At 40.5% G+C, this 27,583-nt stretch overlaps 1 protein-coding gene across 3 annotated transcripts; it reads right to left on the bottom strand.

The window, feature by feature from the left end:
• Nucleotides 1-27,583, bottom strand: GEMIN8 (gem nuclear organelle associated protein 8). 3 transcript variants are annotated; one of them, XM_056328517.1, is made up of 5 exons: nucleotides 27,464-27,583; nucleotides 26,578-26,625; nucleotides 22,859-22,895; nucleotides 19,649-20,081; nucleotides 1-1,988 (listed from the first exon to the last, which is right to left on the bottom strand). In XM_056328517.1, exons 3-5 carry the CDS (start codon nucleotides 22,859-22,861, stop codon nucleotides 1,738-1,740), a joined length of 687 nt encoding a protein of 228 aa, XP_056184492.1. In that variant the 5' UTR covers nucleotides 22,862-22,895; nucleotides 26,578-26,625; nucleotides 27,464-27,583; the 3' UTR covers nucleotides 1-1,737. The 3 variants fall into 3 exon arrangements, with proteins under 3 accessions (XP_056184492.1, XP_056184494.1, XP_056184493.1); XM_056328519.1 differs by having other exon boundaries at nucleotides 22,859-22,896; nucleotides 26,583-26,625; XM_056328518.1 differs by lacking the exon at nucleotides 27,464-27,583 and adding an exon at nucleotides 26,971-27,235.

Raw genomic sequence — 27,583 nt, 5'->3', positions numbered from 1 at the left:
TAAGGTATTACGAAGATAATTTATTTGGTCAACAAAAGGAAACCCAAACAAAACACTGAATTTCTGACAAAACCCACCAAAACCAAGAAGGAAGACAAATGCAGGACTGTTTGTAACTCTTTTCCCCTCTCCTGTCTTATGTAAAGTTCTTCAGATTAATCAGACCAGTAAAGTCATGGAGACTGGGGGGTTTAACTCCATCTTGTCACATCTAAAGTGAAGAAGGTGGAACAAAAATGAAAATGCTGCTTTGAAAGAACATAGTAACTACTAGTAAAACCAGAGATATTCCAAACGGCACCACAGATTTGCTTTGGTGCAGTGGGTGCTGCAGAGGGCACAGCAACGGCTGGTGTATATTATAAACTACACATGCCACCGAAATACACCAGACAAAGTAGGTGTGAACTGAAGTTCGAAATCTAGTCTTTCCTGTGTTGCCAGAAAGGTACATGTTTGTTTGTCACAATTAAAGCAGCATAATGTTCCTTTGCCCTGGCATGGAAACTACAGGCCTTCAGCACACAATGATACATAAGCAGCAGTGCTTCACAGAGAGTTCTTGGAAGCGTTCAGTGTACCATTTTCTAAGGAGTCACCAGTACTGAGAGTCCAATCCTGCCTCTCTTACTTAGACCACTTGTGTGCCTCACTCCAGCTGGTCAGCTACTAGCGAGGCAAGCACAACAGACCAAAAGTAAAGCGTGACAGAAGCGCAGCCAAACAGCCTGTGCAGACGGAGGAGTACACACAGAGGCGCATCTAACTTGCTTGTGTCTAAGCTTTGTGCATGTAATATGCAGGTGGGCATCGGAAAGCTGCACCTAAAATAAACGTAGCCATGTTTGTTTATAAACACCTCCATATACAGCACACAGATGTTCCCTTTGTCTATCAAACACATCTTTTTTAAAAGTTTCAAACCAATTAGATGCTTTTTATTAGAATGGCAAAAATCACTGTAGGCACTGGATCCAAGAGTGCTTTGGCCTCTTAAGTTTCTCTTCCACTAAACAGATCTCGAACAGTCAGGGCCACATCAGGATTTTCCCCCCAATTCCCTCCACCCCCTTCATGAAAACATTTTTCTATGTAATGATGCTTTAGAGTTGAACTCCTGCCAGACAAGTATCAGTCAAGAATAAAAGCTTCCTGCTTTATTATAAATGTTTGAAAAAAATTCAAATGACTGAGCTACAGTAATCTGATATGTTGTGTCTTGGCCACTGGGCTCCTGGTTCTCAAAAAAAATCCAAGATTAGCAAACATAACACTTTAAGCTATGCTGTGTTAAACACGATCCAAATGCTACTACATTAAATAAGACTAAAAAATGGGACCACTCAATTTCCTAAAAGTGGAAGAGCAGACAATTCATAGAGTATTTTTCACATCACTAAGTCTTCCTAGTTCACTGAATATAGACATGATTATGTTTCTTGCAGGCATGGTCGAGGCAGGCAGGTATCACATGAGTGAAACTATGACTTTAGACATGTTTGATATTACTGTCCCCCCTATTACTACTTGACAACTGTACGTACATATACTGGACCGTGATCATCGCTGACAGACAGTGTAAAAGGAACACAGGGCAAAGAAACATGCTACTCTTGTCAGCCTCTGTCCCAAAGCCCAGCCAAAACCAAAATGTGCAGTTTGTTCTTTCAGCAGCACAACCTGACCGACGCATCCACTCCTACAGCTCCGTGCCAGGTCAGAGCACAGTCCAGGTACTTAGAGTTTAAGGGGTATAATGGGCCAGTATTTGGGCTGCTTTTTGTCACAGCTTCTATCAAAGATAAGTTGCATGGCTGCCTCCATTGCCTGGATTTTGGCAGCTTCGGCACCATACAGTTTCTTCATTTCTGCCACTCGCCTCTCCCCAGGCCTTTCTGCAGGTGGCTGCGCAGAGCGCCCTGCCCTTTTGTGAAGGTCTTGATCCGCGTCCACGTACTCATGCTCAGCTTCCAGCTGCTGCTGTCTCCCTAGACAAATAAACCACAAGACATGTAAATTACAGAGCGATCAACCAATCTCATCTTATTTTAACTTTTTTAATACCACATATGCAAATTTGTGCTGGGTCTAGAGAACAGAGATCCACACAGTCTAGGGTACAGCCAACTTCTGCAACTTACAAAACAAATTGTGTGTTACTTATCCTGCTGTGCTCATTATGCATAATGACAAATTCCTACTAAATAGCATGATAAAGCCAGGCTGGAAGAAGTCGGAAGAAAGAAGATCCTGGAATTGAACTCTGAAAGCGTACAAAACTCTCTGTATTAGTAATAACAAGTAAAAAACAGCATTGTTTCATTTCTCCCCAACATACACATGCCCTGAAAAGAAAAAAAAAACCACCATCAAAACCAGAACAACTTCCACCACCACCAAAACCCCACAAAAAACCAAACCAAACCACCAAAAAAAAAAAAAAAAGCATTGTTTCCAAAGTAATGACTTAGCAGCTGAGACAAGGAAACAATGCACAGGACAATGCAACTTCAGCTGAACCATAGCCAAGAGAAAATGTAATCAATCAGTTACTACTCTATGAAAATGAACAAATTGGTCTGTCATGTAAATGTCTGCCATGAAGTGCATCCAATGAAACACAGATGTAAGCACTGTGTTTAGATAAAACTATCCAACCTCATCCATTTCTCAAGACTTGCAAAGTTCAAAACTGTCAGCCTTACTGCTATTGCTTTGAAGACAAACAAAACCAGCACCCAACATAAATCCCTGCATCATGTCTTTTAAAGAGGATCCAAAACAGTTCAGAGATGTGAAACATTTGGACCAATCTGTCATCAAAAATCCTCTTTGGTAAGTCCAGTCAAAAAGCAAGAACCTGATTTTGCGTACCCAAACTTGCCTCCAGATCCTGAGCGCTGCTCTGATGGAACAAATAATGCCCTGTGCAGTTAAAACAGCAAAGTGCTATACAAAACTCCCCTCTGACGGGGACATTTCTACCAGAGGAAGAAAATCACCTGGCAGTTGAACTCCTTTGCCTACCAATAACAAATGACTGTTCTCAAAACTGCATTAGAGGAATAGTTCACTACTAATGACAGCATTCTTTTTTTTAAACATCAAAAGGGACAGAGTGTCCACAGGTCACACACACAGGACATGCCTCTCAGAGTTTGGTGCTATGTACCTCTTCCCTCCTTCCCATAAGACAGGGATTTAACTTCCACAAAACACATGACATCTGCAAACCCTAACCCAAAATTAAGTATTCTGACATATCTGTGTCAAACATCTGCAGTTTATTTTTACACTGGAAAGTACTGTACAGAGCAGCCAACTGACTGCCTGTCAGACTTCCTAAATGAATTATCCCTGTACTTCATTCATAGAAAAGAGATATTTTACACAGTATAATCAGAAACCTCAATTTTGGCATCTGTTTGTCTGACAGGGACACAGAAAGCCTCTGTTCTGTCATTTCCAACACCATCCACAGTTTTGTGTTGGTGGCTGAAGGGCAGGAGAGCTTGGGAGGTCATTAGTGATGTATTCCAGAGAGCCATTTCTGTGATTTTGCTTTAAGGGCACACCCCTGAAGTGGGCTGCACTGCCAGAATTCACAAAGAAACATACATTAGAGTCCATATGTATTTTTGGAAGAGTCAGATTTATTTGGTGTTAGGCCATTTTAACCAGAAGGTCTGAATTAAAATTGCCTACAGAGGACCCAGTGCTATGAGGACAGGCTATAGCACCCAGGCTGTCACTTGCATCCCACTGAAACAAACTTCCTGGGACACCAGACCGTCCACAACTAGGCAACATGCTTTTAAGTATGAACTTGATGCAAATTACACTGAATAGTGTTATCCAGAAAACAAAAATCTATCTGGAAAACCAGTGTTTCCCATTGTAGGTTACACAGCAAAACTCTGGCAGGGCATGAACTGAACCTGTATTTGTTGACTCTCTTGGGCCACAAAGACAATTCCTTGTACTTCTGTATTGCCCATGGAAATTTTTTATTCATTAGTCCCATAGCTGCATACTAGAGACAGCTGCTTCCTCGCTTGCTTGCTGTAGAATGCTCTCCGATAGCTCGTTGCACACAGTAACACTTAAGAAAAATTAACATCTCTAGAGATAGATAATGAATCGTTCTGTTTGGAAATTAAACGGGTCTCTAGCAGAAGCTTTATGACGGATGAGTGGATTAGAGTTTAGTATGCATCAATTTCCATTTTGTAGCACAGAGTAGCTCATAAACCTGGAGGATACTAATGTTAACAATCAAAATAATAATACCAATTTAAATACCATTCTCAGAATTACCTAATGAATGTCTGGAGTCTATGTTCTACTTTACACTAATCAGATGTACTGCCCTTAACTTTCTAACCTGACTTTTACTGTTCCATAGCTACTGGTTAAAAAATTTCCGGAGTGACTATTGGAGTCTGACACATACATCAGGTCTATAGAGTCCAAGCAAAGGCTGGGGGCAGAAATCTGCTACAGGGACCCACAGTTTTTTGCACCAAAGGCTGGATTTGAACATAGAACATGTCAGCTGTTGCTGGCGATACCGCTGTAGCTGCGTGGAATATGTTGCTGTTTCAAATCAGTTATTTGCAGAGAGATACTACCATGACAAACTCCACTGTCAGTGACCGCACTCTTTGCTGTCGAGAAGCCATGGAAGAATGGGTATGTAAACTACTGCGTTTCCAAAAGCAGTATTTCCAGCCAAATACAGATGAAAAATAGATGAAAGCAGAGAAAGTTTTGTCCTGTTGAGATGCACACTTAAGTTTTCTCTGGTGGGGGCAAGGGCTGGGAAGTAGAACTGCTCAACTTTCCAGCAGTCTGAGTTCTCTCCACTACCTCAAAATTTACTTCAAAAACAATACAAAGCAGTGCAACTTGAGCTAAATGTGCAACTACATCTTCCTCAAAAAGATGACAAGCATCTGACAATGGAAAAAATAAACCAACAAAATTATAAAATGTCTATAGCCCTAAAGTTATAGAGGCAACCAGAATTTCTCTGAACCAAGCACCAAATGTTCATCCATGAATTAGGTAGCAAGGTTTATCAAAACACTAATTCTCAGTCTGCAGCAATGAAGTCCCCAGCTCATTCTCAAATCAGTTTCACACTCCAAATTCATAAGTCCTTGTGCTGCCAAGTTATAAATGTGAAACAAATAACTTTTACACAGTTTTAAGTAGTTCCTCCCTCCACTTCACACAGACTGAAATAAATGTGCTTTCTTTTACAGCACTCAGTTTCAACTACTGGCAAGCTTCCCGCAATCATGGAGCGGAATTTTGCAAATATTCACAAGGCAGGCAAGCAGCTGCAGTGGTGTGTGGTTCCTGCACAAAGAAAAAGCATTGTGCACATTCTCCTAATTGGTCAGTTCCATTTGTTCCCAAAGATGCTCTTCCTCTCTTAAAGCTGTTTTCAGAATTAACTTATTCCTACCACATGCAGTTCTGCTGGGAAGTCGTTATCTGGCCAAAAGCAGTTGAGACATCTTTTCCCAAACACAGTAAATAGCCTTTTTTCTCCATATTTAAGGAATACTGAGATTTCTACCTAACTCATACTGCATTCTGGGATGCCATCAGTGATTCCAGGCCTTTTGAAAGAAAGTTTTGGGTTGTTGCCTGCACACACCCACCCACCAACTTTTCCCACCTTTTACGGATGACTTTTAATCTGGAGTGTACTAGCTGAAAAGAAAAGTGAACAAATACAGACAACTACTCCCATCCTCAGGGAGTGCCAAACCCAGTAACCAGTTTCTTAGCTGTTCACTGCTTTTGGGGTTTCATATGCACACAAACGCCCTGTTACATACTTTCAGCAAAACTATGACCTAAGCTCTTCAAGACATAAGCTATTTTCCCTGTAGGTCCTTAGAAACTCAAGATGTCTTGTTTCTCTTACTTTATAAAAAGGAAAATGTCATATACTTTCTGTAAGCTTGATCCACTTTGCTCTTTTTTCTTTGTAAGATCCTTCGAGAAGCTTAAGCAGCAATAAAAAAAAATTGCTCTCTGGAATTCATCCTCTTCTTATTAAAAGGGAAAAAACCCAACACCAAAACAAAGAAAAAAACCCCTTCAAAACCAAACCCCAAATAAACTCCCTTATTTGGAGAGAATTCTCCACGGAGAGACTTTTCAACGTTAAAAGAAGGTAAAAGTAGGAAGTGTAATTATCTATGTTGAATTTTTGATAAAAGATTCATATCCAGCATTGTGTGGTTTCTTATACTATTTTTAGCTCTTAATATTTGTACATTCAACCCTTAGCTCACCGTAGCCAGTGATCATATGCAATCTGACAATGTTTCATATACAGGCAGCCTTCTCCACAGTTCTCTAGGCGCACACACTGCGGTCTGACACGTTCTGCCTCACACAATGGTAGTTATGGCAAGAGACCAAGGGCTTGCTCCTTGTAAGTGTCAAATGGCCTTCACCGACTTTCAGTTTCTTGCTTAGTTAGCACATTATTCTACAAGGATATACTGCACTTTCCCCAGCCTTGATCTATTTTTTCTTTTCCATGATTTCAGACTGACCTATACCCCTGTTCACATATTTGTCTGCTTATTTCAAATGACGAATGATTTTCTGTTACTGCTGCATGTGCACTTTCTGAGCTTGCTCATCTTGCCTTAAATGCTACCTGAGCCGATCTTGAGCAGCCCACACTGAGTTAAAAACACCACCCATTTCTACTGATTAAAAACTCCTAGTTCTCTCTTTGAATGCCACTTCCCACAAGCCTATCTGCTGTGTTAAATATTCTGCCCACACAAGCTTCTCGATGCAAAATGCCAGCTTCTTCATCTCCTTAGAAAGGCTAAGTACCTTTATCATAAACTTACACATGAGTTTTTCTGAGGTGATAGCATCAGACCGTTTTATTATGCCTGTACTTGCATAAACCAGGCACACCATGGGGAAAACCAAAATCTTTGCCTACAGGAATTCCAACAAAGTAAGGATTTAAACATGAGGATTTGTAAACAGGATATCCACGGTGTTTGATTTCTACAGAGCTCTGGATTTCCAGAGGGCTGACATCTCAAGCATTACTCTTTATCAAGTGCAAAGCTTTGCACGGCAAGAGTTCCCATCAATGGGAACCTACGAGATACAAACAATTGTGACTTACCTCCACACCTATAAAGATAAAATATCCTGGGCTGCCGAAAACAGCATAGTCTCACTTGCTGGATGATTACTTTGGAACACTAAGCAACTTACAAAAATTGTGGAAACATACTGAAAGAAGAGAGTGACTATTTTATAGCAGAATAAACAGCCTCATTCTACCTGTAAACTGGCTTGGAGAAAACAGACCTAGGTTTAAACTTTTTAAATTTAAAACTTTGTGCTTGCAAAAAAACGTAACAGAAGGACTACAGACGACACAATAAAACTTCCCCCTTCCCATCTTTAACATCGGTCTGATCTTCAAAGACGTGGAGACAGCTAAGCCCTATCTTACTATGCCAGCAGTCTAACCTATGCAGAAAAATCAAATTCCGTAGCTGGCTTAAAAACACTGAGTAGGAATAAAGGCGGCTTTTGGGGGAAGCAATTGTCTGCAATGATAAGCTCTCAGCAACCAGAGTCACAACCACCATGAAAGAGAACTACCAAAAATGCTGAAGGTATTAAAACCCCAAGTATCTACGTTGACAAGTTTTCCATCTGCTAGCTGAGGAATGAATGAGTTAAAAGTAATTGAATATTTCACCACATATATCTACAAGCAATGCAATATTCTCAAGAAAAAATAAAATGTTCTGTTACAGGCTTTGAAGTAAGAGCAGATGTGATTCCTTGGCAAGCTTGTGGCAGTCTGAAACCATGGTTCCACGGACATTATTCTTTCCTCTGCTACAAAATCAGCTTACACAGTTTCTGCTCCCCTCCTTCTCCCTGAGCTGCATGCTCCAGCTCCTAGGCCCCTCAAGGATGCTGCTACAATTGTCTAAGGGGTCACACAATGAATCATAAACAACAACAACAACAACAAAAAACCCAATTGAAAAACCAAGACCAGCAAGTTATATTTGATACTGGTACAGTTCAGTGTCTCGGCACCACACATGCTGAACCAAAGGGGCAGAACTGGAGCAGGAGTGAATGGCTAGGAAGAAAAATTGTTTAACTCAGCTCTGGCGCTGAGACATGTTCATTGAAGCACAACTGAAAACCTATTGGAAAAAGCAGAAAATAGTCCAAGGCAAGAGAGTGTGCTCCCTAAGACAGACACAGTTGCAACAGGCTGTCTAAGCAGACAGCAAACAGATTTTGCAAATCTGAATTACTCAGTTTGTTATCTTGTCTTTCAATATAATACAGATTTTCTATGTTTTGAAGAAGATAGCTCTGTAGAAACAGCACAAAATCACTTACCGAGATGGCAAGGAGAGAGAAACTACCTTTGAAATCAAAATGCATAGAAGGCAAGGAAGTAAGGTTGGAATGAAGGTGTTCCAGGTTTGCTACTAGGTGGTATATATCCCTCTCAAGTTAAATTAACCACGTCTCACAGTAAGGAATCTGTAAAATGAATCTAGTACTTTCCTACCTGACAGTTTTAAAGAATTAATTATCTCAATTTTTTTTGAAATTTGTAGTTAAGTAACTGGCAGAAAGTTAGAAGTTAGCTGGATAATGAAGCCTATTTCTGTTTTGGAAACAGGAGAAAAAAAACAAGAAGGGTTGTCGTGTGGTCTCCAAAACAAGTTGCCAGAGATTCTAGATGGAAACAATACAAGCCTTCATGTCCATGTTTACACTAGCAGTGGGCCACTGGTTACTGTCCAGGTAAACAACAAATCACCTTTTTTAAATTTTCTTCTATTATCTTCCACAATGCAACCCTTAAAAAGGGATATTCTTACCCTAACCAGAAAATTAACTGAAACAATCAAATCCCATAAACATGAAGCAACCAGCTAGCCCAGTGGTACCTCAAGTGAATGCCTGCTCTAGAGATATGAATGCTCTAAATCTAATTTGTAATAAGGTAAGTGTGCATCTAGGATGCAAAATGCACAGGCGAGCCCAGTGTAACCAGGGGTCTGTATCACACCAGAGACAGTGTCCAGACCGCACACTTGTGCCACCTGACAGAATTACACAGCCAGGGAGTTGCTGACCGATCACTGCTTAGAAATTAGTACAGGATCAGGCACTGACAGCTGCCTCTATAAGGATCAAGTCTACAGCAGAAAGATTAAATACAGACCAGCTGACTCTGCACTCCCATCCCCCAAAACAACTCCAATCTGTCGCTGATGGCAACAATGCTGATGCCAGACAAAGACACCAGTGCTAGAGTAAACAGAAGGATTACTTCAGTCTATATATGACTGTATCCATATACGCATACATTTATGGAACAGTCAGAGGAGACTGAACAAGGAAATGTTCAATTTTAAAAGTGCTTTTTTAAAAACAAGCCAGAACAGGGGAGTTTCACAATCATTTTTTAAATGTGTCCTGAATAGAAATTAAGCACATGCACTTGGAAGAAAGTGTTCCATGATGTACGGAGTGCTAGACAGCTAAATAATACTGAAAGTTTGGTGCTTTTCTTTTTTTTCTTTTTTTTCTCAAAAGTAGCCTGTGTCAGTCTTCTAAATCAAACTTGCACATTCAAATTTTACATTGAAATTTCTTTCTTGCCTCCAGCCACAGACTGCCGTGCTGAATTCAAGTTTAGTTTATTGTTTGATATGAGAAAGCAACTCAGTAACATATGTAGGGAAATCTGTTACTTTATCAAAAACATTTGAAAAACAATTTTATTTTGAGAACAACCTGTAATCATGTCACTGATTTTCTGAAAGGACACATACTCAGGCTATGAACTGACCTTTCAGTTAACTGGCAGGTCCATAATTTAGTATTACTGCAGACATGGAGAATTAAATAACAATCTCTGATCCACATAAAATCAATTTCAGCGTGAAAATATGTGTTTTTTTCCATGCTCTTAGTAAACTACAGTGTGCTGCCTAACCAATCAATCTGGCAAGAGGGTCAAACTAAAGGAATTGGCAAACTATATCACAGCTTCTGAAAGAAAGGGCAAAGGGGTAGCTTTGGAAACCTAGTTTACCTCTGATCTTCTAATTGCTCATTTCAGCATTCTAGTAAATTAAATGAAATATACTTAAATACATGAGGATAATTGCTATGCCCAGTATTAAAAACACAACAAAAAAACATTGGGAAAACATGCCAGAGAAAACCTGCAGATGTGTGTCTATTGTACCTTCCACAAAAGGCAAATGTTTGACCCCAGAAATAATTCCAGAGTCAGATGCTGGAGCAGAAGTCTGAGCACTGCCTCCTTTCAAAAAGGGAGCTGGCAACCTGCCCTTCAGAAAGTTGAGTTATACTTCTTGGCAAGTGGGACCTCCATGTCTCCACTCTGTTGCTTCCACGGGACAAATTCACAGATGAAGTGTTTAATTGACTTGATGAAGAGGGGGCTTTACATGAAGAGTCATAGGACTAAAAGCTCATCTAGCCCGTCAGCCTGTTCATGACAGAGGTCAGTAACTAATGCCAAGGGAAGAACACAAAAGCAGGGAATGCAAATAACTACGTATCACCAGCTTTACCTACTGAGAAATGTAGAAATCAAAAAATGCAGACAGTTCTTCCTGCACTCCTCCAAAGTCAGCCAGATGCTCTGCCATCTACCACCTCAACACCTCCTCCATCATGTCACACATGATGCAGTCTCCATAGTCTGGACTCTTCTACAATTTTTTAAGCCTCCTTCCCACCATAGCAGTGGCCAAAAATCCCAAAGCAATGACAACTGATGAATTTTAAAGCACCTTCCAACTCTTCTGCTCAGCAACCACATCAGAAACTGGAGACCTCCTAGAAACAGAGGTGCTCTGCAAGGCCTGAGCACAGTGAGAAAACAACAGTATTGGCTTGTTAGCGTTTGAACCACCATATTAAAATCAAGGCCTATTTGGAGACCTACATTCCTTGGCAAAGTTTCTCCAATTTCTGTGAGTACAGAGCTGACTTTTAGAGCAACAACCACCACTTCAGCAACTACAAATGAAATTAAACTCTGGAGAGTCTTATGCAGCTAAATGAACAATGACAATCAATAGGATAACACCCATGTTATTCATTTCAGTACAAACCTGGTTTCAGTGCAAATACCTATTTAAGATTCATTCTTCATTTTACATTGCCTCCATGATTTCAGTGTACTGCACAGCAGAGTTCTGACAACTCAGAACTTGAATATGTACTTGAAAGTATCTGAGGGAAGTTCTGGTAACTGGATAAACAGGTGTGGGTACTTTGGAGGCCAAGTGTAACACTGATGAACAGCTGGATCAATCTGTACTGAGTACTTCCAACGGTGGCAGCACAACCTTTTCTTGGTGTGTTGTTGTATCAACCTTCTCTACGTTCCTGAGCGACAGGGAAGTGCTATCACAGGAGATAGGTAGAAGTGCTAGAGCAGGAGGTGCTTTAGATCCCTTGGGAACGGGCTTCACAGCAGATCATGTGGCACAAGGTGTCACAGCTACTCAACCCAGCCACTGGAAATAAAACAAGTGACAATGTTCCCTTTAAACCTTGGGGTTTAAAATGCATCATCCTTTGGGTATAAATTACTAGTCCTCTTCTTCCTGGAAGGCATGGTTGGAAGAGAGAGATTATTAATTTGGGTATCTGTTTCTAAATTCCACCTATGTTGAAAGCTTTTGTGGATCTAGTCCCAAATGATACATCCAAGGTCACGATGGAAGTCTGTAAAGGCCACCCAAGTCTGCAATGGGTAGCCTAACAGCTTCTGTCTAACTCTCACTTGATTTTGAGCGTGTGAGGAAAGGAGTTTCAAAAAGACCCAGGCAGATGGAAGTCTTCAAACTCTCAGTTTCTGCCTCCACAGCACCCACGTTTGCCTAATGACGATGGACATGAATTCTATCTGGATGCTTCTGATAAAACTGAGGCACAGTGAAAGATGTTGAAAAGCAAATGGTGCCTCTAAATTTTGGGCATTAGCAACACCCTGTTAAAATTAGCAGGGATAAATGATGTGTCTCCAAGCAAATCTGAACAAGAGGTTTACTTTGTAACAGAGACGTAAAACGTGTAACAGTTGAGACACTTTGCTGCCATGTTCCATTGTAGATTCTGAGCAAATTTTTTAGATAAGAGCACAGAAAGCATACATTACATCCATTTCCACCTTGGTCTTTGACATTTGCTTTTCCAATTACTCCAGTTCTTTACACCCTGAAACTTTACAAATTCCTCCTACAACAGTTCCCCCAGGCAGATAGAAAAAAGGCTGTTAAAAAACAGATCATAGCCCATACTGTCACTATCCACTTACAAGGTCGAGAGTATCGCACTAAAGGAAGATTTAACTTTAATAAAATAAGAATTGGGATTTATCAGCACAAAACTCAGACAAAGCTCTCTCCTAAGTAAAATCATTTAGAGATCCAGAAATGCTACATGTGGTTCCTAGATGGAACCAGTCATTGATGAATTTTAGGGGAAACGGAAAAGTGCATAAACTGTGAACACAGACTGCCCAAATCAAGCGATTAGCACAGAGCAGCTTTTATGTCACTTTTCCCTAGAGCTGTGTCTGTCAGCATGATCTCACCTGCTCTTTTCTACAGCAGCTGCAGCTGCTTTCGCAGGCTCCCCTGCAGGGACAAAGAATGAAAGGATGACTAGAGGAGCCACTCAGAGCAGCTGCAGATGCTAACAGCATAACCAAGCAGGCAGACCTGCCTTCAAAAAATTGCCAGCACCAGTTTCGAGTGTAAGCAGCATCTGTGTCTTCCCACACCAAACTGTTCCCATATGAAGTAATCTTCCATAACAGCATTCTGAAAGCTGTTTTTGCTCTTACAACAAGACTGGGGAAGGATTCCTTGTTCCACATGTGGCCTCCCAGCCCTGAGGTCTGCCTGGTGGTTCTTTGCCAAAGCTTTGCAGAGCCCAGGTACGTCACAGCAATGCTCTCAATCCTTGGAAACCACACAGACACAAACCAGGCACTGACTTTGTGCCTGTCCAACCTAGAACTGAATTACCACATGGATTTTCTTTGTAAAGAGAAAGTTCCAATAGCTAATCCATCACAGCAAGCTACTGACCTGTCTCCTTTTGAGACCAGCAACTATCAAGAAACGGCTATCAAAAGAAGATCTAGCACACGGATGGTGAGGGACAGGGCAGCTGAGAGAGACAATCATTGTCTCTGTCTTGCACATCTTATCCTCATATCCTCAAGACAAGTCTAGTCAGAATGAATTTAACTAAAGCACTGATTTACTAAGAGCAGCAACAATACACATTACTAGACTTCTCTGACTCATGAATAACTCGGGGATAATAGCTCTCTGGGAGAAAGGGTAGCTCAAACCCTGTATTTGTCCAGCAAGGATGATGTTGATAGGATGCGTTTTGGTCCCAAGGATGACATCTAACATAACTGTTAAACAAAAGGTCTGGAATGAACAATTCTTTGCAGAACATATTGTTCATTCTTCTACCACTTGAGGCTTTTGCTCACTTCCTGTTAAAGTACTCAAAATCCCTTATAAATATGAATAAATAGAACCTCTCAACAAGCCATGTGTATATTATCTCAGATGTAACAACAGGAACACTTCAGACAAAGGGTGACAATTTCAAACGCAGGTTTCCAAAGTTTAATACATATTTTCGCATTAAGACAGCATCCTTTATTTCCATCAAATGTAAGAGGAAATAGGTGTTTGACATCTTGACATTCCTCTTAAAGCAATGTCTACACTACAGTTACACTGAACCACATGAGCCTCTTTCCCATGCTCTGAGCTATAAACCTGCTCTAACTCAAATAACAGTACTCCACAGCATGATGAGGAAGAACTGAGCCCAGCAGAGCCACTGGCAGACCGGGAAGTGGCATTCCAGGACCCAGCTCCACCCAGCTGTCCAGGCTGCATGCATGGTGTGTCCCAACATTCTAAGACACCACCTAGGAGCTGAAACCTGGGCCATCCCTTAGCAGCAAAACAATAAGCCTGGCTTTGCACTTGCATACTTTCCAGAGTTGCTAACACTGTCAGTCTCAGCCCCAGGCACATAACAAAGACTTGACATATAATTTCCAGTTCTATATGCTAACCCTCATACAACACTCCTGAGCATGCAGCAGAGGATACCCATTTCTGACTGCATCTAGTCCCGTGATACAGGAAGTCACTATTTTCTCAGCAGCACCTCAAGTTTTGCAGTGCCTCTCTTCCATTAATTCCTGTACAGCAGCGTGTCCATTTGTTGCAAAGTCTGTTGGATTGATATGAAAGGCATAGAACCATATAGCAAAGCTATACATTCCTCTAAGCTCAAATCTGTCTCCAGCATGAGATCCAAGGCCATTTTCAACTATCACATATTCTAGGAATGGCTGTGTTCCCAAATTGATACTCTTAGTTTAAAGATAACCTTGTCTCTTATGAAATGGATATAAACCTGTGCCCAACTGTTGCTCTCCAAACACAATTCAGAACCCCTGTTTTTGCAGGTACATATTAGTTTCCAGTATTAAAGCAGTGAAAATTGCAAGTTTTCCTTGTTTCTCTAGCAAGGAGGCATTTTCTTAGCTCTTGGCTTCCAGTACCAAATAACACAGCCTCTACATTGGACACAGTGTGCGCCCTTGAGAAGATTCTGCTGCTACACAATAAAATCATCAAGAGCAGATATGTGTTACAAAGGAAGAGCCTTTCACATTTCTCCTTTAGTTCACAAAAAAACGTGCTTCAAAAGCATCTCCCAAGCACCCACACATACTGCAGAGAGCACTCTAATTTCAAAAGCATTTCTCAGAAGCTTCAGCAATTCAACTTCTAAAGATAGTGGTAAAAGTTCATGTGACAACCAAGGCTCACAAAGCTAAGGAAGTTGAGCAGATGTAAGTTCATCATCCACACTGCTTTGGCAGTTTAGGGTAGGGAAGAAGATACAAAAAAAATGCTTGTGACCGAGAGTAAGAATCTGAACTACAGTCTGAGGAAGACAGACAGACAGACAGAAGAACAGGGAGAAGCATTTACCAAAAGTGAGAGAAAGAAAGAAAACATGGTGGCAAAAAACCTGCATGAAAGTCTCTTTTCCAAAGAAGCACATAGGAGGCCTTAAATAAAAAAAAAAAAGCTTCATGGATCTGGTGCTATTTAAACAAGTTTCAAAAAACGGAAAATTCCATTACTTTCTCTTCATGGAAGAGGCAGTGGCAACTGTCATCTTTCAGAGAAAAAGAAACTCGAGGGAAAAAAACTCTACAAACTGCAGATTTAAAACAAACATCTTCATTTGCCATCTTCTTTCAATTCTTTTTTAAAGGTTTTCCATCTGGCATGAAAGTTTTGAGACATTATTATTTTTGGAAAAACTGGAGGGTATGTGGGCAATACAAATAGAGGCTTTACTGGAAAAAAACCCTAGTTATAGCATTAACAATTGACAGACTATTATCCTTCAGTAATGAACTGACATGATGGTACTTTGCTTTTCTTTGTTTTTAAATAAAGGACACTGTCTCATTGCCTGTTTACTACAGAATGGTTCTTAATGTACTCACAATGCTGTCTTCACTCAATTACAGTGGTAATTTTCTCTTATATGTAAAAAGGGAACAAAGAAAAACTACTTTAAGGAAAAACTACATGTTTCAGAGGCTAAATTTAACAGTGTAATAAATATATGCAATCAGACAATTTACAGAATTGTTAGGGTTGTGAATCTTCATTTCTTGGTTTTTGTCCTTTTAATTCTTGCAAATATAAAAAGGCAACTTAATGTATTCTGTCCTTTACCTCTAGGGTGCTTGGGGAATTCAGCATACTACCTAGCTCTGACAGGTATGGCAACCCAGTAAAAAACCTCATACTTTCCAACAGCCAAAGGGAAGACTTTCCAATGCAACTAAAAACTTCCCCAAGAAGCACAGTATATTAGGATCACCAGTTACATGAAGAACCAGAACAACATACTAGCTTCACAAAAAAAAAAAAAAAAACCACTAAAAAATAGAATCACTAGATAATTATGATTGTATATGAAGAAACAACTGAAGAGCAAAGAAATTAAAACTGTAAGGGATTTTAGTCAAATATATATAGAATATATAGAATATATAGAATATGAGATAAGTTTGTAGTACATTAATATGTCTGAGTTCATAAAGCCTCAGGTAAACTCTGCTCACTATTACTTTGGGGTACTCCAGGAACACATAACTTGACTGCAACACAACGTGACTAGAAAAACTGTAGAATTTGGCAAGAATTCAAAGACCAAAAAAAAGAGATTGTTTTAAAAGAGGCTAGTTGTGAACAACTGTATCACTGCTGAAGTGTTAAATCATGTAGCAAGGCTCAGAGCTGCCAGTTTCAAAAGCTTTACTGTCCAAGTCAGCCAATCACTGCAAATGCCCACTGTGAAAACAAAACAAAAAAAAAGTGCTACAGAAGTTAGGAATCTGCTTGTTCTTCAAGTTTGTACCGAAAAAAAGACATAAACCTAATGTTTTCTTCTTTGTCTAGTCCAACATGATGGCTTCCTTGTCTCTGACACTTTTCTTTTTGCAATTAATACTTGTATGTCATGTCCAGACACAAAGGCCCTTCCCACCTACACCTTCAGGCCTATTTAAGTCTTCCACAGCTGAAGTTTGCAACATGTTATACTTTGATGTCTGTGACCACATTTACCTCCAGCAGACTCTATAGCAGGCATTAGAAGTAAAGAGCCGAACATCAGCTAGGATTTTCCTTCCTAGTCCATTTGATTATCCTTCTACATGTTGATGAGACATGGATCATGTGTGAGAACCAGCTGTTCCCTTACTTGGTAAATGAAGACTCTCAATATGCACATCCAAAATAGCTGCATAGTATTTCCTAAATTTGCAGGGCTTAAAAAACCCACCAGACCAATGGAAGTCATCCTTCGCAAAGGTAAGTCAGACCTCCATCCTCTGTACTAGTATGCCCATCCTTACGTGCCAAATTCCCCTTCCTATCTTATGTCTCACTTCTGTAAGTTGCCAGTAAGCATGTATCAAACTCTTGCATAGTAATCATTTTAAAAAAAGCAACAAGCCAGGTGTCTTCCCCCATTTGCATATCAAGAAGCAGGGGTCGACGGCTGTGAACTCTACCTGGAGCCCCTTATTTATGCCAAAGAAAGAAGACATGCGACATAGACTCCTCCTTAATGTTCCCTAACAGCTGGTTTATATTGCAATTGACCATGAAGGTTACTATTGGTATTCTGCTTTGACATACCCAAATATTCTTATTCAGTTTATAGAGAAAATTTAGTACTCTTACCTCAACGTTATAAATGTCTCTTCCAGACATGGATGATACTTAAAATTTCAGGCATTACTGAGCACATTAGTGCCAAAATTCCTCTACAAATCTGCTCCTATGTGGGGGCGGGGAGGCTGGCAGGGGGAATGGACACACAACATACATACAGTTTGGGATTAAAAGGAAGAGGCATCAGAGAGTAAACATTTCAGCAACTGTGGGCTTCTTTAGTAGTATCTCCATCTTCTGGAGCATCAATACAGAATGACAAGCATTATTCAGCACAGGATGGAAGATATAACATGATAGCATCATTATGGATCATGGCTTAATGAAACTCTCAATTTCATTTTGTTCAGAAACAGCATCCAGGAAAATTAATACCACTACCTCCTAAAGTAGAGTGGTACTGCCTTCAACACCGTCTCCATACCAGCTCATTTCCACACCATGAGGGAAGCTATGTTGTTTCTCCTGAGAAGCTTTAACAGAAATAAAGATTTATTCTATTTTCTTTTTCCCCTACCCACCATGCAAGAAAAAAAATATTTCTGAACAAGATCATACTGTATTTTTAATTACTCAAAAAATCAGCATTTAGATGCTATCACCCAAGAATTCTGTGGCACTTTTGAATTTCAATAAATCAAGTACTTGTTTAGTTTTTCATGTGTTGAGGAATTACAGACTATTATTATTACTATCCTCAATTTATAGGGAAACTACTAAAGAAACTGAGGCATGCAGCAGCTAAAGACCAGATTCCGCTCAAATTTGCTTGAGGATCTGAAATAGTGCTGCTGAAGTGAATGGACTTACACAGAAGTAGGCTAGTACATGGCACACAGCAGAAAAGTACCACTGTGGTAGAAGGAACAGAAGTAAAATCTGTATTCTGAGTCACAAACCTCTTCCCAATTCACCTGCTCATCATAAAGAATCAGATCATATTTTTAGCAAGAGCAGCCAGTGAGGGGTCAGGAAGAGATTAAATAGCTATACCAAGGTCATACAGGACATATGCAACAGAGAACATCTCTGAGCCCAGACATCTCAATTTCCAGGATACCACTTTAACCACTCGCATGCCTTTGAACACCACTAAACATAAAGGCAAAATAAATCCAAAGAAAATGTACTGCATTTCCAGAAGTAGCAAAGCATCTTCAAGTATCCCATACCTCATCAAAGGAATGTTTCACAAGCTGATTCTGCAGCAGCACGATGAGAAAGGGATGCGTGTCAGGCACTACCACTGAGCTCCTTACCTCACTTTCCTCTGCTAACTAGATCAACTGTGCATCATACTGATGGGAAGTGTGAAGTTCAGCTGAGGTGTTTAGCTCACTGGATGCCTGCTGATTACAAAACTTAAAAGAACACAAATTTTATCCCTCCCACCCAATATCATTGTCTTTATTATGCATGTGTAAAACATCTCCCTCTTTCAGACAAAGCTCTATTAAACATTCATTATGGGTATTTCCTATTGGAGTCATGTGGGAAAAGTTATTTTCATCATACTGCTTCCTTAAAACAGATAATAAATTTGCCTGCAACATTTACATATGCAGTAAAGTGTCAATAAAAGTACAGCATAATCTTCTATTTCTTTTAAGGATTTCACAGAAACAAATATGACCAATACCTCTGAGGATCAAGACCTGAGAAAAATCTGAAGTCTTTGGTTTATATTCCCTGCTTACGGATTTGGGTGCAGATCAAGATGCAAAACAAAGAGAAACCTGTGGTATAGTACAGAATGAAGAGTACCCTAGGGATGCAGGGGGAGAAGAAAAAGGTCATGAAATTTTACGGTTGGGTTAGCCAAAGAATAACAAACAAAATGACTTCTCTGTGTAATAAAATACATTGAGGCTTAATCTAGGGTTCAGTGATGTAGTAAAGCACTTCCTCTGGGTTCCCCCCTCAGACATATATTAGATTTAACTACAAAAATTATGGAGTTTTTCTTTCAGACTAGTACTGTCTTCCGGACAACGTGTTATTCTCCTCTTTGCAGTCATAATTTTCTCTCTTACCAAAAAACCTTCATTTTCTAAGACTTATTTCTAATGAATGGGACTTAAGTGCACCCATCAGTTTTGCCTACTTCATTGTTTGGCTTGCTCACTTGCACTGCATATTTCTGTGAATTCTCATAAAACCTGTAAACGATGAAGCCATCCATCACTCAATGTTATGGCCACTAAGTACCAGAAAACATAGAACAAGCATGGACTTACGAAGTTCTTCCCGGTGCCTCTCTGTCTGTGCAAAGAATTGGCGAAGCTCCTCCGTGATTTCCATGTTGCTCAAGTCATATTCTATCTCCCCTTCAGACTCAGAGTCTTCTTCCATTTCAGAGTCCCTGTCAGCATCCTCCCTCCCTTGGTGGGCATCTGTGTACTGCTGAGCTCCCTTATGGTACGGAGCTCTGCCACGTGGGCTATTGCTGGAAGAACAGTTTTGGGTATGTGGGAGATCATTCCCATCCCAATCTGAGTAGCGGCTACTTGGAGAGGCTGCAGAAGGATGCCACGGTAGGTGATAAAAGGACTCCAAGGCTTTCCTGTAGGCTTTCTGGTGTCTACGCATCCAGCGCATGGCTAGATCATAGTGCTTCCAGTATCTTGCATACACTTGCTGAGAATACCATGGGTCAGCGCCTTCCTGTTGCTAAAACACGGGGAGAGGGAAAGAACATAAGCCCCCTCCCCCCAACCCAGGGTGGGGGGAAAGAGAGAGAAAAGAAATGGTAATTGAGGGGAGAAACACTGTAAACACAAGCATAAAGTCTGCCTTCTAATCATTAAGTCATCCTCTTCCTATGATAGACCATATAGATCTGAAGGAGGACAAGTATTAACGCAGTGCAAGTGCGCTACACTTCATTACTCTTACAGGACGTTGTTTTTTCATCAACAGAACTACCAGTGAAGAATCAGCAATAGAGAAGCTGCAGTATCCAGAAGGTATTTTCAAAGTGTTTGTGCTACTACAGCAGGAATCGGTTCTTTTTAGGGGATAAGCTATGTGGATATATTCCACAATTCCTTAGCCACTCATGTGAGTTACAAGAACTGAATCATTCCAAGGTGTATGTATTACAACCTACACCTGACTTCCAAATCCGCAGACAGAAAACACAAGAGATTAAAATTCCTCCATATTAAACAAAGGCATTCATTTTATCCAGTAACATATTTCCTCCATCTGCCTGCCAAAGTAAGTTTCTCAATAAAGGTCAAATGGCAGTTCAGCCAAATTCATATATCCATCATGGCCTCAATCAAAAACAAGACTGTATTTAGCCAAGTGCAAGCTGCCAGTAAATCTCCCTTTTGTACTCATCAGCAACCAACATACGACAAGTGGTAATAAAGTACCACTGATAAAGTACATGGAAAAATAGCTCTACAGAATGAAACATACTGTAACACACCTTCTCCTGTCTTCCAGCTAATTTTAGTTTTCTTGAAAAAACAGTTTCATGCTGTTCAAATTTCACCAGCAACTACAAAGCCCCACAGTCCCTCTAGCCTTAAGCCTCCTTTCTACAGGCCATTTCATCTCCCTCCTTGTCCTACTCTCAAAAAGAGGAGATAATAGATCTTAAACCAAGACCATAAAGTAAAACAGAGCCTACAACAAGTAAAATAAATAGCAAATGTTTTTTTCTTTCCCCCACATATTCATTTCCATAGAAAAATCTTGTATCTGGGCCAAAATGGAATCTGTACTTTAAATTGGAAGAATTTTAATTAAGTCATGTTTTGGCAAACACTCAGAACTATGGCAAGATTAGCTAAGGTTTTCAGAGATGAATGTGACATTTACAGTCCTTTGTGTTGTGTTTTTTGTTTGTTTGTTTTGTTGGTTTTTTTTTTAGAAGGGCATACAAGACAAAAATCTTTCTTCAAGTGTGTTTTCTTGATCTGCACTAGCACCATTCTGTAGCCTTAAAACAATGATTCTCTGGATAAAAAATATCCCAAAACAAAAGAGAAGAAAGAAAGCCTAAGAAATACTTTCCATTTAATGCTAACAATATCAAGAGTGGTTAATTTCATTTACTTACATTTGTTTTCACTTTCTGGTTCTCAGGCAATGATGCAAAAGCTAGAGAGTTTGGAATAGTAATTGTGACTCTCATGTTTCCTGTCTTCCTGCAAAATTGAGCCCATTATCCCATAAGACATCTATAAAAGTTATCTCTTTTTAAGGTCATTGGTAAGTGCTCTCAGAAACAAAACACCTCCAAGCTAACAGACTCCATAAAAAAACCCCACCACAACAAACTTGTATTCTTTAAGATACTTCTGAACAAAAATGGCACCCTATTTGTGAAGGGCTGTGGGGTTCAGCTATGTGATTTTAAAGTCTAGACAGATTATCTTTCCTGAAAAGTAGCAATTCATGGAGGTGAAACTTCATTACGATTCTCCTCTTGGTCTAACATTGTGCTGCTACATGACCATACATTTCAGAATATTTATTCTTGAGATGAGTGGGTGCAAGAAAAGCATCTGCCTTCCATATGGAATTTCTCCATTCTTTATTATCCAACCACCTAAAAGCTAGGATGAGCAATGTTTTATTTACTGTTCTTGCTTAGCTTAAGAATGTCACGCTGACTCCTCATCCTTCAGCAGTTGGACGAGAATGTCCTGTTGTCAAATCTGATACATTCACAGGCTACTTTTAGAACATTTTGTCTATTTTTTCCACTGCTTAAAAACACAGTTTTGAAACACCACGGACAAAAGCAGGTATCTCCTACATTCTGTGTACTTCCAAAGAAGACAACATATTCTTTTAAAGCTCAAAAATTATCTCTAGTTCTTCTAAAAGGCTTCTAAAAAGGGCCTTGACGACTTTACTGAAAGCTCTGGAATCCAGCTGGCTGATTTGTCTAGCTGACTAACTCCAGTTGTTAATTTAGGGGAAAGGAAGACACAAAGCCAGTTCATGTAGACAGAACTGTGATGCTGGTGCCTGTCCAACTACTTTTTGTGGCTTTTTTGTTGAAAGTGACCCTTGAAAACCCCTTTTACATTTGAATTTAAAAAATACATCTGTTAAGAAATTACAGAAGTGTTTTACATTGGGGTGGAAAAGGGAAAGGAACTCTTTAAAGTCTAACTTAGCTCTATGTCTGTGCTTTTTCAGCTGTGGAATAAATGGAAATGAGAGATTTCCTCAAGGAAACAAAAGCTATAAATCTAAGGCAAACGACCAGAGTTCTCTGTTATTTTCCTGTTATGTCTCTGCAGTCTTCCTAGGAGCAGACAAATCACTCACTGTTGTAATATGAATTCTATTTTCAAAGCAGTTTAGCTACTTTCCCATCTAATTTTTAAGTCTGCACTGAAAGTTGAATGAAAGTGTTTATATGCATTTTGTATATAAAATGTGACTAAGTTACCACGTAAGAACCCATAAAGACTACTTACCATCTTTTGTGGAGTTTGTTCTGGTGATCAAGGTGAACTAGAAAAGAAAACAGTAGCTTTTTAATTCATAAAAATACACTTACTAAGATTGTTACAAGCACTGAATATATTTTTGCTAAACTTGAGTACTATGGCCTACAGCTATTAAATATTCCTTCTCTGTTGTGGCTAGCTGAAGTCTCTTATTTATATAGCTTTTGATTAGCATCAGTAAAAATCCCATTCGTTAAAATTCCCCACTACAATAAGGTTAAAAGGGACCCTTCTATACAACACAGCCTAAAATGTTGGGACTGAAGACTTTTTTTCTCCATTACCCTTTTCCTTTCTACTTTCTCCCACACTTTATGCTTCTACGACCTTTATTTTCCAAATCAATACCAAATAAAAAGCATAAACTTCAATGAAACACACTGTTCTGACTCTTTAGTGGTGTCTGCACATGGACATCTACAAAAGAATTGCCATAAAATAATTAAACCCATCTTCACTCCATTCAAGTAGTAAAGTTTCTGTTTAAACCTATCATACACGTATAACTGCATACAATCCCTTCTTTCACCTTATTTCTCTCTTCCTCCCCCAACATCTGATCCTGCCTCCCATAAAAAAATATCACAAGCCAATTCAAGTTGCAATCCCGTTTGTTAAATGTGAGGAAAAGGTTAAAGGAAGAAGGACAACTGGAGCTGGATGGGTGGGAGGAAGAAGGCGGGTAAGAGGGGGCAGAACAAGGTATCTATAACTACCAGGCAGGATTTATAATTGCCATTATTTTCAGTGTGATTTATCAGCATGAATCACTGAGAAATATTCTGAATCCCCTCCCCACCTGGCAATTATTTTGTTACATTAAGACATTAGCTGCTTCATCCACGTATTTCTCCTCATACTCTCACCCTCAACTTGAACTTTATGTTAGGTGAGTGCCAATGCAAGGTACCAGAAACTCAGTACACACCAGTACACGCAACTACATTGCTACCCCTAAGACGTGTTCAAACGCTATTCCCAGCAACACTGGAATATAGCCAAGACAGCACTTACAACTGTTACAGATTTATACCAGCATAAAACTAGGATTTTTCAAAATGCATACGAATAAAGTACATACTAGTTGTGTTCTGCCTCGTATTTAACAATACCGATTAAACAGCAACTTTTTGCCTCTTAAGCCAAGCTGTATTGCTTGAAAGAATGGGGATGGGCCACATTCAAAGAAAATGCAAATTATGCAGCTACCACAAAGGCAAATTATTGTCCTTTGCAAAGTCCACAATAAGCTCAAATCCATAAACCCTTGGTCACAACAACGCATCTACAAGAAGCCCTACATACATGAGCGGTCCCCTTGCAATCAATGAGACGACTCATGCGAGCAAAGGATTGCGGACTCAAGCACCAGGCAACCAAAGTGTGTGAGTTCATTATATTCTCTCCTGTCTGCTTGGAGGAGGAAGAAAACCTAGCGCTGAGGTCACTGTAAAACACTGCAGTTACCTGTAACTCTTGAAATCCACAAATAGATAAAAGACTCCTGGGCTATCAGTCTTTGTCCATTTCAAGTATCTCATTTCCTGTGCTAGCCCTCTTCAAAACTTTTATCTCCACTCTCATCATGCACACATACTTTTTTGTCCCTTCCTCATATACATCTGGATACTGTCAAGAATGGTGTAATGTCTTTTTCTCATACTTAAAAATCTAACTCCACGGTAGCCAACTCCTTCATTTTACACTACAGAAAAGTATGTGTATTTCATTTTCACGTTCACCCTAATTACTACATGACAAAAAGATTCTTTGAACTAGCCCCAGCACGAGCAGAAATCAGGTTCAGAGCTTAACGTACATACAGTTTTTAAAGCAGTAAGTGATGAAGCCTGATATTTTATTATTAATACACAACATGTACGTATGCTCTCTGAAGGGGAAGGAGGGGAAAAACCCTGGCAAAACTATCCAACTGTATTAGTTTGCCAAATATGAAAAATCTGTTTTGCCAAACACAGAAATATTCATTACTTTCACAAATTATTTATGAAACATTAGACAAATACAAAGCAAAGCACAACAATGCTGCAAGCTGGGACACTAAATTAAAGAATGAGTTTGTTTTATTTTCAGCTGAATTACGCTTCCAAAAGAAACTACATTAAATATAAAACATGGAAAGAACCAGAAAATACATGTGATTACTTCTATAATTAACACTTTAAAAAATAAAATCTGGAAGCAAATAAACATATGAAATTCACCAGCAACTGTGGAATTTAAAATGAGGAAGAGATTTGTTTGCCTATTCTGCCCATTAATGACAGAGAAGTTATTTTTTTATAGCTTATTACTTCCTTTTGTCAGTTTTAAAATATTTCCCCACTGATAATTAGATATGGATGTACTCCGTTTCATCAAAACACGCCTGTGTCTGTACCAACGTGAGGCAAGTAAGCGTCAGTGGAAACAAATAAATCTGATCGAAGCAACGACTGCACCTAATTCCACTGGAGTCAAAAGAAGTTGAGACAATGTCTGTCATACTGTCAAACGCAACGACAAAATACTGTTATTTATGACTCGGTAATACAACCCATGCTGCGGAGGCTACGCCCCCTAGCGGTGCGCTGTGGACGGCGCGGGCACACGGTCCCCGAACGGGCGGCGGCTGGTACGGCTCTGAGCGACCGACCCACGCGGGACCGAGGAGGGGCTGGCGTCATTCACAGCACCGACCAGAACATGATTAATTAACCTGTTGCATGATATTACGGTAAAAATACAAGATGTTATGAAAGGAAGATGAAACTTCAATAAATTCAGCAAATTTCAACTAAAGACATATATAAAGCTCTCCCGAAAGAGGAAACTCGGTTTAAATGGGAAATGCCCAAACCAACAGACAGTCGACCATGTCCTTTGCCCACTGCTTTTGGCTCTGCTACTTTAGCCTGCGAGAAGCGCCTTCTTCAGTCAGGCCAGACACGTCCCTAACTTAGTATCCAGTTTCTGGCAATGGGCAGTAAGAAACAGTAAAACATAACACTGTTGTACACATACAAGAATTATTTTTCATAGTGCATTTCCCCTGATTTCAGCAAGTGGCAGTTCAGATACTTTTTTCAGCTCCAAACTGCTTTTGGCATTTTAAGCCAGAACACATAACTTCTCTGAACCCATGAACACTGTGTTTCCATGACATCCCATGGCAGCAAGTTTCACAATTTAAGGTGTTAAACATCAGTTTGTGCTGTGTATTTTGAACTCACCCTACTACACACTTCAAAAAAATATTCGAAGAGTTCAGTAAGAAAAGCATGACATGTAACAACATCAATAGTGTTTATCTTCCCACAAACAGCAATTTTATACTCCTAATGCTTACTCTTGGTGTAGAATTACCACCAGAACAGGGAAATGTCTGAAAAGTGTTTTGACACTCTGTGCTTCAGATTAATGCTGTGCATTGTTGGTGTGTGATGTTAACTTTAATACCAAAGCGCCCTAGTTACAGTCACGCAGAAATATAAGCCTGTGATTGCTGAGACAGTTGGCAGTGCAAGTTTTTTGCTTAAAAAGAAGAAAGGGTAAAAATTCCCAACACTATACACTGCATTCTTGTTTGTGAACAGCTATAAATACAAAACCTGTCTGGCACTTAGGATACAGTTATGGCCGTTGGTCATCCCAACAGGAGAGTCAGTTGAGCTATGGAGACCTACCTATCACTAGTCTTCACAGCAATGTTCTTAAACCGGTAGCAGTAATTCCTGCAAATGGAAGGGAAACAGATCACACGTAAGACAAAATCATTGCAGAGACAATCCACATTTAATCACAAGACCTAAAAATTCAAAGCATGCAGATCAAACTTCAGCGTATATATTATGGCTCTTTTGACCTGGACTGAGCCTGAGCCAGCGTAACCCTCTGCTGCTCCCAAAATGAGGGTCTGTCTTCTCAGAGTGCCAGCACAGAAACCCAAAAGCTATGTGGGCCAAAAATCTGAGGTCAAAACGAAATGCTAAAAGCTGTACAATTACTAGTTTGTTTGTTTCACATACGGCTTGTCAGTTTAGTCATAAAAGAGGAAGAGCATGAAACTTCTATAGCACTGTTTTTGAAGGCAAAATTAATTTTCTGGTCTCACAGATGCCATGCCCTGACTCTGGTCAGTGGCTTCAAGGATCACAAAGCCGATGAGCAGCTTTCGCCTCCGCCAAGTAGGGCAAACAATTAAATCCAACAGCTGGCAGGAAAACCAGCCGTCACGCACGGCTGGCCCCGGCCCCACACCCCAGCGCCGGGAGGATCCCTCCCGCCCGAGCTCCCGCACCCCCGCCTGGGGCCGGACGCCGACATTTCGCGGAGCACAAGCAGAGCCCCGAGCCCGCCGAGCCGATCTGCGCCACCGACGCCGCCCGCCCGCCCCGCCAGGCGCCCAGGCTCCGAAAGCGAAACTCCCTCCCGGGCTGTTCGCTCTTCCGCTCACGCCACCGCCCGCCCCGGCTGCCCCTCCCTCAGCGGCCCCGGCTGCTCCTCTCCCTCAGCCGCCCCGCCGCGGCCCAGCGAGGCGGGAGCACAGGGGTGCGCCAGCCCCGCACCCACCCGGGCAGCCTGTGGCTCCAGTGGGCACGGGGACCCGAGCGGAGCCGCCGCCGGTGCTTCCTCTTTCCGGCGAGGACGAGCGCGGCGCGGCGAGCGGAGCCTCCTACGCCGCTTCCTCCC

Source organism: Falco biarmicus, chromosome 2, assembly GCF_023638135.1.
Source record: "Falco biarmicus isolate bFalBia1 chromosome 2, bFalBia1.pri, whole genome shotgun sequence".
Classification (NCBI taxonomy): Eukaryota; Metazoa; Chordata; class Aves; order Falconiformes; family Falconidae; genus Falco; species Falco biarmicus.
This window is presented reverse-complemented; position numbering and strand designations above follow the sequence as displayed.